Source organism: Gavia stellata, chromosome 1 (assembly GCF_030936135.1).
Source record: "Gavia stellata isolate bGavSte3 chromosome 1, bGavSte3.hap2, whole genome shotgun sequence".
NCBI lineage: Eukaryota > Metazoa > Chordata > Aves > Gaviiformes > Gaviidae > Gavia > Gavia stellata.
This window is the reverse complement of record NC_082594.1, coordinates 129,111,648-129,124,072: the sequence shown is the minus strand read 5'-3', so window position 1 is coordinate 129,124,072 and position 12,425 is coordinate 129,111,648. Positions and strand designations below refer to the sequence as shown.

The window sequence follows — 12,425 nt, the reverse complement described above, 5'->3', positions numbered from 1 at the left end:
TAGTTCCTCTTTTGAGGTGGTCTAAGTGTCCCATCAGCCTTTCCCTGCTGCATCCACACCACAGTTGTTCATGCAGGATAAAAGCCGAAGGTGGATGCATGGAGCACTGCAGAAGTGGCAGGGCTGCTGGGGAAAAGCTTGTCTGCAGGAGTGTGATCTCCTTCCACACGCTGTAGGACAATTCCCACGTTAAAGAGAGTTTGGAGCTGGCAGAAATAGGGGAGCGAGGAATTTGGTTTGTCATTACCGAGTGAAACCGTGGGATTCTTCTGCCGCTTTTCTCCCTGTCTGTATGCAGGCAAAGCTTCCATGTGGACTGCAAGGAGGCTTGAATGAGTATGAAATGCAGACCATAAGTGGGTAAAGATGAGGATCTACTTCTTGTGCAAAGGGTGGCATGGTAAGGGAGTTACTGGGACAATCATATATGCAGTCTTTGAGGAAATAATAGCATAAATAAGGAAACAGGTACAGATTATTTGCCTTGCCAAAACCAATAAAGACAAGGGTACTCACACCCTGGAGCTGGCTCTCTGCTTACACCTCTACTCTGGGGTCTGTAAATCCACGCTTGCCTTCATTAACCAGAGTGGGCCTCTCAGTTCTTGTGTGCCAGACCAACACCTAGAGGGAATCACAAAGAGGTCAGGGGCTCTGGATGCCATGGAAATGCCGAGAGCAGCGGATCCATCGGGTGGGATCCTGAGCAAACTGGGGCTCGCAGCTGTTTGAAGCATGTGATTCAAAGGGGTTGAGCCTAGGAGGGAGACTTCACAGGCACATGAAACGGTGACAAGGAGGAGGGATCATTCTGGACTGAAACCCCAGCCTCAACCCTCTGCCTATCCTCCTGGATTTTGGAGAAGCAATCTGGGTGCGAATTGTACAGCTGAGGCTCTTTATTAACACAGTTAGAATGCATAGCACTAACTGTTCCTCAGCACTCTCTGAGCTTCGCATCTGTGAAGAATTTGGCAGGCTTTGCCCATCTGTCCCAGCACCATTTGGCGCTGATGTGCGCCAGCACAGGGCAGGCACAGTGGAAGGAGCATGTCAGGAGGCTGCAAAAGCAGCCAGGACCCAGCAAGGAGAATGTATTTTAAAGGTCTCTTGTCCAGCTCACCTTTGTGCAGTTGGCTGCTTTGGGCTCCAGCCCATCCATAGTCACTAGATCCTTCAGCAGACTGGTTTCCTGGTAGCCTCCTTTAACTCCCTCCAGCTTGAAACTGGCCTGAGGCTTCTCCAAGATCAGCTTGATGCTGATAGCAAATCCAGCCATGTCGATAGCAAAGGGACGGTTAGGGTCAAAGACGGTTTTCCAGCCCACCACCTTCCCTGCTGGGCTCACTTTTGGGGATTCATATCGCAGCCCCCCGACGAAAGCCACTGGCCAGACTGACACCCTCCTTGTGTAGCGCATCTGTGTGCCAGAAAGAAACAGTGCTGTGAGAATTCAGCCCCACAACGTTTGTCCCACCCCATTAGTATACCATTCTCTGCTTTTATTGGCACCTGTCCTCCCCCGTTGACTTCCCACACGATCACATAGCTCTAGGCGGCACAAGTTCTTGTTCACCTGTGCTACTGCTTGAAGAGCTACAGCTTGCAAAGCCACAAGGCTGTTTTAGCACGTTCTCTGAACAGCAAAGTCACTGCTTTTCCATGCCTACATTCAGTCCCTCAGAAGAAGGAAAACATTTGGTTTTCTGATCGCATCTGAACTTTTATCATTTTTTGTAAAATTTTATCATTTTTGTAAATTCCAAACAACACAACTTCTACCAGGCCTCTAGCTCCGTATTATCAACTCCACTCACTCCAGCTTCACCCTCATGCGAGTAATCTCCCTGACTGATGCATCTTTGTCCTCATTTACTGTAAACTCCACCCCCCCCGCCTTGTTCTTCCATCCATGGCTACTGCCTAAAAGAGTGGGGTTTTACTGAAATTGTCAGAAAGAACCTGGAAAGAAATAAGAAAGGATAAGCTTAACAGACATAAAAAAAATTCTGAAAACTGGAAATGTGTTCTGATGCATAACTCTGTATTTCAAGTGGTGTAGTACAGTTTGGCTTAAATTGGTGACAAGGGAGTTTACTGAATAATCATTTTTGCAAGTTTACAATAGACTTGGCATCTCACAAAAGCCAGGTTTCCAGCAGAAGTCTGGGCAAGCTTCTGTGATCCCAGGGGCACAGCCCTGTTGCGGAGGCTGGAACTCAGAGTACAGAAGGGCAGCCAAGGAGAAAAGGTGGATTAGAAAGTCAGTCAACTTTTCTATCATGCTTTACCCATCACACCCTTACAACAGTACAGATTTATGCTTTGCCAGAAGTTTGTCTTCGGTGTTTATTTAAATCAGGTCAGCTCTCCCTGAAGAGAGGTATAAATTCTGGAGTATGTATCCTCTGGTCCCTGGCAAAAGGGGCCCTGGCTGCTGCAACATTGTGTGAGTGGCTGTTCACATCTGCAGCCTACACCATGGCAGATGTGCTCTTTGCTCTTTGAGCCCTTTAGAGCATGGCTACTGGGTTTGCATAGCTATAGGTCTGCATCTGCCCTATACCCAGCTCCCACTGAGTGCAGGGCAGGAGAGGGCTCTGAGCAACGTGCCTAGACGTGCCCTTGTCTCCCAGTTGATGCTAAAAGTCCACATGGTAGCCCTATCTTAGAGGTCTTTGCAAGTGCATCTGGCCTTAAAGAGGATTTGCAGCTGTATCCTGCTTTTCTGTCCCATGTAATTTTACAGCTCTTACCTCTTCAAAGAGCTCCAGGCTATAGGTGTTATCATCATCGGCAAAATACACTACCCCTTCTGGCGGTGCAGTGTTGCTGAAGCTGTCCCTCAGCCAGTGCAGCCCCAGGTTCCTCTGTAGTGTCCCCCTTGGGGTGTGGGATGGGATCCAGGACAGCCCCAGCTTCAGACTCTTGGGTGTCTCCACATTGAGGTGGGTGAAGTTGAGCCCTGCCTTCTCCAGCAGGTTGGATACCAGGTTGGTCCTCCGGGGCGAGTCCTCCACCACCACCCAGTGCAGGTTCTGTACATGTAGGAAGGTGTTGGCCAGACGGGTCAGCTCAGCTTTTTGCACTGGGCGGGTGTAGGTAGGGGTGATAACGAAGATGGTTGGCAGGGTGTCTGACCATGGAGGAGGCCTGGAGTACACGTAATTCTGGATGACTTTAGGCGTTGCCCCTATGCTTTGCTGCTGCCGAGTGCATGATGGGAGGCCTTCATCTCTCAGTGCAGATGTACCATTGAGGAGAGCTTTAGAGGTCACGTTCTCATCTGTCTCTTCTGGGACAAAAGGAAGGAAGGAAGAAGAAGAAGAAAGATGTTAGAGAACTAATCACTGCTGGGCTGCCTCCACTCCAGGGAGTGCTGGGGACACACCTGCCTGGAGTCAGTGCTTGCCACATCAGCATCCTCTCCCCAAAGCCAGCCTAAGGTGCATGTTTAACACACTCTCATAAGAACAGTTTGTGTGCCTGCTGTAGGCAAACCCTGAGGGGGCATTCAGGCAAGTTTGTCTTTATTTAACCCGTCCCATGAGAGAGCATCTCCTACCGAGGGTTCGCACCAGCAATCATCAAAACCACCAGCAGACTGACAGCAGAAGTCTTGCACTTACTTCTCAGCAGGCTGAGGTAGCGGGTGGTTGGGTACTGGTGCCACAAGGTTAGGAGAAGAGCCCATGGCAAGGCGATCAGGAGCGTGGTAAGAAGGTTACGTCTCCTCAGCATGCTGCAGAGAGCTTCCAATGCCCAGGCATCTCTCTACCTTTCACAGCAGAGAAAAGAGTAAAGCCTCTGAAATATCAGTCATCACAAACACTAGGACAGTAAGTCTAGAGGCCAAACTAAATAGACTGAGTTTGGCTTGCTTGGAGGGAGGCATGATAAATGTTGGGCCCTGATCTAGCGAAGCGTTCGTCTAAGTGTAAGTTTACCAGGAACCCCATTAATGTTGCAGGCCAGAACCATCAACCAGCTGCCCTGGCCAATTCCTGTGCTCTTGAATAGGAGCTTTTATCTATTTACATTGCTACAAAGAACATAAAGAACCCACTATCCTTGACTTGGGGTTGTTCATGTTGCTGATTCTGAAGCCAGAGAGGACGGTTACTTGCCCCTTCTCCGGGGCTGGTATTCATTCCTGAGCTTGTGGAGACCATTTAATTTGCTTCTTCTGTAGAATTTTTTAAAACTGTGCACAAGATTTGCGTTCCTGCATATGCAAGTGGACAAAACAGAAAATGTCAGGGATCCTCAAGATAGCCAGCATCTCTTCCACCCCTGCAGTTTTAATTCATCCTCCTTATGCAGATGCATTGAGGCGATCAGTGATGCACGCTATCACCGACTAAGTTTTCCACAAAATCCCTGCCTCAGCCATTTCACGATGCTGGTGATACCTGCTGAAGGTTTAATTATTCCACAACCCTTTTTACTCCTGGCTTGCAATGTTTGGCCACTGCAGCATTTAGTTTAAATGGCAGACTTCAGAATACTTTAATTTCTTTCTTAGCATTTCTGTAATGCACATGATCATGAGATCTGAGGAATCACAACATTTGTTTTCAAAACTTCTTCTATAGGGTGAGAGGAATGAAAAGAAGATAAAGAGAAATACAGGGCAAAAGCATCAGGAATAATCAACAACAGGGGGTGGCTTATTTACAGATGGTCCAAGTTACAGTAGTCCTGTACTTGATTTTTCACAATTGCTGAGCACCTTCAGCTCCCACTAGTTAATGTGATTAATGAGCAGTTAGTCTGTCTGGAAATCAGATCCTTGGCTTCTTAAGGTAGCCATGCCTTCAACAAAGTATCCAGCATTAATGATCAGTTTGGAAAATACAGACTGAATTCTTGGATGTCTATTGCAGACCACTTGTTCAGGGACATAACTCAGCCCTGTGTATAATCACGGTGTGATGAGATCCCAGTCCTGGCTCGCTTGTTTGAAAGACCCTTAACAGCCTGTGTGCAGCAAGTCATATAAGCATGAGATCCCAGAGATGACTTCTGGAAGTCCGACATCAAATGGGCTTGTCTAGTGCATGTGCTCCCTTCCGTATGGCTCTGCCACACTGTCAGGAACATTTCCCTCCAACTTCTAGCTTCTGCTTTGGTCCCTTTCTGAGTACAAAAATCTCCCGATACTGTTATTACACACCAGCAACAAACGCAGTGCTCCAGAAAGAGGGATCCACTTCTGCTGCTGCGGAACGACAGCCCACGGCAACACTGAAGGCTACAGAGCAAAGTTACTTGTTACCATCTGAGGACTTTCTGCTGTCACTCTAAGCAGGTTGCCTGATGTTTGATAGCTGGATTTTATTCCCCTCTCCCTCCTGGTAACATCTGTAATCTGTTTCCTCTGGGTTTACCTTTCTAATGCCAAATACTTCTCCTGGTGGACTTCTGCGCTACCACAGCGATGCTCACTAGGAGCCTAAAGGGAGCATAAAACTTCCATAAGCCTCCTGCGGAGAGCTTTCTGTTGGGAAACCACAGTCACACGCCCAGGGAACTGGAGAGCTGCTGAATGGCACAGCCCCACCGGGCCCTCTTGCTCTCCTAGGCTGAAGGCAGTTCGAGGGAAGAGGGCGATGGCATCACACCGATACAGAGGACAGAAAGCAGGTTCAAATCCTTTGGCTTTAAATTCCTGCTCTCCCAGGGATTTCCTAGGTGTACTGAAGGCCAGTCACCTAAAACCAAGGCCCTCAAAGGGATGTAGGCGCACTGAGTGCAAAGGAAACTCCTTTCCCAGGATCTGGGGCCAGCAGCTCCTCATCTGTCCAAAGGGGAAGAAGGATTGCTCTGCTTCAGCCTTAGAGGATCGTGTGAGAAGAAACATGACAACTGGTCCGAAAGGGCTCTGCTTTGCAGTGACAGCAGCCACATGGTACTCCTGGAAAGTATCAGGGGATGCTATTCTAAATTCATCCTCTGGGACCTTCTTGGGACCTGTCTTTAGTTTTTTCCCTGATATTTTACCTTGGTCTCCTGACAAAACAAGGATTATGTGATCGCAGGGCCCATCAGTGCCCTGCCGCCAATAACTATCAAACCCATTTCAGCCAAGTCTGACAGAAGACTAGCATGTCTCAGCAAGTCTTCTGTCAGGCAAGTAGGTACTCACAAGCCCTCTCAAGGAAATTGCTGCAACGTGAGCTCATTCCTTGTTAGACACCAACAGTACCACACAGGAGCAATCCCTCTAGGGAACCTACCTCCACTGATCCCCAAACCAACTGTTCGTGGTAATAATCTCTAATGCTTCTTACGCCCTCACTCAGGGAACACTGTGGTGGCTGTTCCTCTACTTTCAAGCTATGGACCAAGAAGTGGGCCAAGGAACCTGTGTGGCCAGGGGCACACAGGAGCGCTTTGGTGATGCCAGCAGGAGCCTTGTGCAGCAAACTGGCTCTGCGTAACGTCATTGCTTTTTGGTGACTGGGTCCAGGGCAGGTCCAAGAGTCTCTCTGAAGCTTTAGTGCCAAAGGCATAGGCAGTAAGCTACAGATCTAGGCTGGACACAGGGCAGGATGGTGTTACCCACCCCAGGGGCTGCTTTCCCTCCAGGAAATCCTTTCCCTTACCAGCGCAGCAGCACAGAGCAAAGCTTCCCATCACTCAGGTCTGTGAGAACAGGCAGAGCCACCAAAGAAATCCAAGGAGGGTTCTGCACTGCCTCGTAACGGCAGCAAACACCTAGGTCCACCTGGGTCCTGGCTCGGGGTCATCACAGCTCCTTGCTTCCTCTGGGATGCTTGCAATTACAAATGTCTCTCCACTAGAGTCAGGCAGCCAGTGCTTTTTTTCCTTTAATAAAAGCCCTTAATTATACAGGCACAGTTTCTACGCAGTGGGCCTGCCGCTGCTGCAAACTCAGGTCGCTTCTGGAGGGAAGGAGAGGAGGAGGCGGCGGTGGCAGCTGTGTTACCAAGAGAGCACAGAGGAGAGTGGATCAGAGTTAGAAGAGCTTTAACGAATTCCCTTTCTAGTTCTTTCTCCTCCTCCTCACAGCCAGCCCTGTTCATGCTTCCCAAACACTGCAAACAAGCGGAGATGCCGTGCAACTCCCCTGGTGCTCCTTGCTCATTTATTTCTACATGCACCTTCTCTCTATTGCTTTTCCAAAGCATGCAAAGCTGAAGAAGCTAAACCCCGCATAAAGCACCAGGTCACTTGTGAACGTCACAGAGGAGTCTGACTTCAATGCCGTTTTCAGAAAATCTGTCTTGGAATACTTTATCTTCTCTTTAAAATCTTACCTCTCTCCCCCACTGCTGCCCCTTGCATCCATCATGCTTGTGCTCTTCTCTGTTCCATCTTTCACCTGCCTTTTCTCAGTCCTTAAGAGTCTCTCTTCTTCCCTGTTTCCAGGACTAGAGGAATCCCCTGGCCTACTAATAATTTTATCCTTCTCTCCTTCCCCACGCAAAGGCCCTTTGCATTTTCTTAATGTCGACCCTGCATAGAATATTCCCACAAAGTGGTCCATTAAAGCATCAGCCCATCCTCCTGAAAACACAGCATCAAAACCCAGTCACATGTCAACGCCTCTGGGTAGCCTGCTGATGGCCCCAGTGGGGCTTATGGAGGTTTACTGCACATATTTTTACCTACTTTTTATAATTAAAAACAAAGTCTCCTGAGTGGCTCAGATTAATTGCATGCCTGGCAGGCAGGCATTACTGTGCGTATTCTTGGCACAACCAGCTACCTTCCTTCCGCCTTTAAACTCATTCAGAGTAGATCCTATTAAGTGAGAGTCAAGATCAGAAGAAAATTTTGTGATCATCTAAACCCATCTCCAGCAATCATCCCGTAATTCCTGGGTTTAATCTGTAGAGGGCAGGGACTGTCTCTTAATGTGCTTGTACAGTCCTGCACTGATCCCAACAGGAGCCTTTGGATGCGATTGCAATACAAATATTATTGATTGTACTCTCTTGCTGGCTCTTCTCCTCCTTTGCTATTTCCCCTGTCCTGCCAATTCCCCTTTCTCCTCCCTCTTCTTTTTTTCCTAGTGTCTCCTGCAGCCCTTGTTTGTGTTACACACCCTTAACAACATTAGCTGGATGTGTGATGGATGCCTTCAATATGCTGCCTGTAGCCTTCTTGAGCTGTTTTCCAATTACACATCCCTCTTCTTAATTTCATCCATCAATCTTCTGTTCTCCATTAAAAAACAAACAAACACACACACACAGAGCACAAAGCTGAGTATGACAGGGACAAAATGTTTCTCATACTACTCTCGCTTCACGCTGCTTTGTCGGACTTCTCAATTCCCAGGACACAACAGCATCGAGTCTCCGTTTAAGCTCATGTGCTGATGCAGGGGGCATGAATCTGAAAGGATTTGGGAGAAGAGGATAAGAAAAGCACATGGCTTAGAAGAGCCCAGCCCCAGCTTGGATGCCCCAGACCAATGCTGAAGATCTGGCTGAGGCTCAGAGCATCTTGTGTGACCGATCCTTTCATCTGCTGTTGACTGACGACCAACACAGTGTACAATTTGCTACAGGCAGGGCAGCTGAGATGTTGGGAGAGGGGTAAGGATTCCCAGGCTGGAGAACAACCCAGGCAGCCTCACTGTTCAGATACAACTTTAAGGGGTCACATATGTGACTTTCTGCCTGAGTTGCACAGTAATGTGAAAGGACCTGTTGGGTGAATGGTAGAGAAAGGTGAAAGTTAGGGAAAGGCCCAGCTGACCCGGGTTTATAAGGCTGACGTGTAAGTTCAGGTGCCTGCGATTTTCTTATAGCCCTGTTGAAAAGCTGTTCAATTTATACCCTCTTTGGTAACTCAGAAACGGTTAGGATCACACGGGCTTTGGTAGTTCTCTTCTGAGGCTTCAGTTCTGCCATCCGCTCATCTGATTCAGCATGAGAATCACACCTTTTGACAAGTCTGCTCTGCAAGAAAGATGATTTTGCAGCCTCTGGTTCGGGGCAGCCAGCCTATCTGAGCCAGGTTTACAAGACCCTGAAAGTTGGACCAACCCCAGCCCCAGGACTGTATGTCTGTAGTCTGAGACACCGACTCCAAAGAAAGATCATTATCTTCCCAGAGGGACAAATTTGGACAAATTTCAGAGTTCAAACCCTCCCCTGGGAACATCCCGCCATGCAGCGTAGACTTTTCTAGGCAAGCACCCAAAGCAAACTAGTCTCAGCTAATGGAGCCAAAAGCTTCAGGAAACACCCTCTAATCTTGGTTTGTACCATGTTTGCAAGCCTACTGTTCTGTGCGTACCCTGGGGGGAGAGTGGCGTGGAGAGGGGAGGAGAGCGGGGTGTGAGGGGCAGAACTGGAGCAGAGCAGCCGGCAGGTTCAGCTGACTCTTAATTTCATCCACCGAAACTGTCAGCAGGGCTTTTTGATTTGTTTTGCCTGTGTTTTGCTGCCGCTCTCCATCAGCCCCTAGCCACCTTGAGGAAGTCCATGCAGATTTCATGAGTTCCCTAACTCCCGGTGTGGGAGATGTGATGCTGAAGGCAGAGCAGGGAGCTTTCAATTATTGATGAGAGCGACCTCTCTTTAAACAAGGAATGCATAATTCATGGCAGCACCGGTATTTGTGGTGATCAGCAACGGCTCTGGCTCTGCTTTGCTGAAATCCACAGGAAGCTACTGTCCCCTCTTCCCCCATTCCCTTGGGCCCATCAGAGCCTTCAGCCGAAACTTCAATACTGTTTAAAATTGAGACACGCCAAGATGCTGCAGCGCTTCCCCTCACCGGGCAGTCTCCCGCCTGTTCAAGATGTGCGCAATAAAATGGGAGGATGGATTCAAGGAACCACAGAAGTGGATGGAATGGGTTATTGCTCTGGGATAAGCAGGGGTAATTACTGTGCAAACACAGCCGCAACAGGACATTTCTCAGCAGCAGGACTTCTCTGACCCCGAGACAGGTCTGCAGGAATGGTGTCGATGTAGGACAGAAAGGACAGGCTAGCTCTAAAAGACAGTGCCTGAGGGTTCACATCCAGCTTATGGGGGTGGGAGACAGAAGGGGAAAAGGGAGATTTGGTTTTCTGCTCAATAATTAGCAATTTCCCCCTTAAAACTGCTGGAACTGGGTGACTGAAAAGCAAAGGGGAAAAAAAAAACAAAAGGAAGGCTATTTTTTTCTAGGAAGGGAAATTCTGATGATGCGACAGGGAAGGGAAAGGCTCTTTCCTAAACCCACAACTGGGATCTTGACAACACAGTAGCACAGGTGACACAGGCCATTGCAGTCCTGTCCGAAGGTGCTGGGGGTTTTAATCGTCCCTCTGCCGCAGACCTCGTGAATGGCTCCGGGCAGGCAACGGCTGCCATCTGAATGAGGTGAGCACGTCCCTTCCGTAGGGACAGAGGGTGAGGCAAAATTAACTGAGCCCCCTGGAGAGACAAAAACCAGAGAACTACAAATAATAAAACAATACGGGGAAGGATGGCCAGGTCCTTCCCCAGGGCAGGAAGAGTGGAGCTACCAGCAGCTGTGGGGTTTTCAAGGCTCAGCCCCATCTACACTCTGTCACTCGGTGCGCGGGCTCCTGCGGAGACAACTTCCCCGGGAAGTGAGTCACTCCCAGTGAAACAGCTGCCCTTCCCAAGCTCCCACGTTTCTTCCTCAGATGTAAAGAAAGGCTTCATCCTCTCCCTGCCAGCTCCGATCCCTTCACCATATGGGACTGCAGTTACTTCAGGCCAGAAACCACGCTCGTCCTTGGGGAACACGCTGTGCACCCTCCACATACCCATCCCTCCACTGCCCAAGCAAACCCAAGTCAAGCATCTTCCTCCAACCTTGGTCCATAAACAGCTCAGCATGGCGCCTTTCCTGAGAGCATCCTTATCCCAGATGCGTGGCTCGTGTCTGAGCAGCGCAGAGGGGGGGAGGGTGATGCTTTATACAGGGCTTTGTTCCCAAGTTGAAAAAAAAAAGCAAAAAAACCCCAACAGCAAACAAAAAAGAAACATTGCCGAAGCTAATTAAATCTGCTGGCTAGGTCCCGCGGGAGCCTATACTTTCGAGACAGCGCGTGGCTCAGCCTGCTATCCCCAGGTAGATCAAGGGTATCCAGGTGCTATCTGGGCTATCAGCAGGAACGAAGATAACCCAGTTCGGATACAGACTAGACCTTGAACTTGGCTGCAAAGCCCAACTATGCAGGGAGCCTTCCGGAACCTGCAAAAGGAGGTCTAAACCAGGCTATTTTTAATCAGCCCGGATCCAAACGTCCTTCATGATTCACCCATGCGACCTGTCACCGCCTTCCCACCCCCCTGAGCTTTGGCGAGGGTGGGCTGTGACTCAGAGGGACACAGCCCTCTGCCCCGTCCCAATTTCCCTGTGCTGCAGAGCCATAATCCAGGGGTGCCAGAAATACCTGCAGAAAGATTGGCAGCTCAGGCCCAAACAGAAGCAGGAGGTACCAGATGTCTCCTGAGAAAGCCAGCTCTCTCCTGAGAGACCTCTCTGCTTGGAGTTATCCTCTCTTGAAAGGGAAGTCGGGGGCTTATTCAAATGTCGGCTTCTCTCCCCTGCTGCGGAGTGCGGAGCTCTGGCAGAACCGAGGTCTTTTTTAGATGCTGATGACTATTACAGAATAATCATTCCTAACATATCAGCGTGAATCAGCCCAATACCTGCATTATCCAAAAAAAAAAGCTTTCTTTTTTCCAAGGAGGCAAAATAATTCTAAGGAAGCAAAAACAATACCGGATTGTTGCAAAGCATCTGTACATTTCATCCAGAGCTTTCCCTACCGAGTTAACAGCTGATGCCTGTTCAGCAGGAGTGGGAGCTGTCATTTTACAGGTTTCTTACAAAAGCAGAGAGGAAAAACCCATAGTATTTGCTTCCAGAACGTTTTCAAAGACGGCAGGGAATTACTTTTTCAGAGAAAAAGACATTAAGCATTATTTGATGGATAACTAGATTTCACAGGTGCTTGTTCGGGCAAAAAAAATAATCACATTGATCACAAGCTCCTTGTAAAGATATGGGGCCCAAAGGCCAATGCTGTTCCTCTGGTAGCAGCCAGGATGCAGAGACAGGCTTTGATCTTAGCTATGTGTCAATATGACATCAAACGCAGACCTCCAGAGGAACATACTATCGCTAATGCACACTCTTGATTGATTTAGACAGCTTGTTTTCCTCCTACTTTCAAAGGCAATGTCGAAATGCTCTTCCCTGATGAACTTCCTGGCTACTCTTAGAAAGGGCAAAAGAAACCCGAGGAGAAGCTGCTCTGGATGAAATCACACTGCAAAAGAGTGGAACAGCAATTATGCCATTTAAAACACAGACGTAGCTAAAGATGTTTACTGTCTTCCCAAAACCTGTGGAAATACTGACATTCCAATGGTTACACGTGTGTGCTGGCACCCTGAAGAATCAGAGCCCTTATT

General features: G+C 48.7%; 1 protein-coding gene across 1 annotated transcript; it reads right to left on the bottom strand.

Annotated features, from left to right (window-relative positions):
* Positions 1 to 537: 537 nt before the first annotated feature.
* LOC104260284 (galactosylgalactosylxylosylprotein 3-beta-glucuronosyltransferase 1) lies at positions 538 to 3,768 on the bottom strand. Its single transcript, XM_009815951.2, has 4 exons — positions 3,630 to 3,768; positions 2,757 to 3,295; positions 1,124 to 1,420; positions 538 to 624 (listed from the first exon to the last, which is right to left on the bottom strand). Exons 1-4 carry the CDS (start codon positions 3,739 to 3,741, stop codon positions 538 to 540), a joined length of 1,035 nt encoding a protein of 344 aa, XP_009814253.1. The 5' UTR covers positions 3,742 to 3,768.
* Positions 3,769 to 12,425: the final 8,657 nt, after the last annotated feature.

Bases quoted from the DNA above. Each gene is read 5' to 3' on its own strand.
- LOC104260284 (XM_009815951.2), bottom strand. From the start codon at position 3,741: ATGCTGAGGAGACGTAACCTTCTTACCACGCTCCTGATCGCCTTGCCA. The intron at 3,296-3,629 runs GTAAGTGCAAGA...CTTTTGTCCCAG, and splicing joins CTACCTCAGCCTGCTGAGAA to AAGAGACAGATGAGAACGTG. The intron at 1,421-2,756 runs GTAAGAGCTGTA...TCTGGCACACAG, and splicing joins GCCTGGAGCTCTTTGAAGAG to ATGCGCTACACAAGGAGGGT.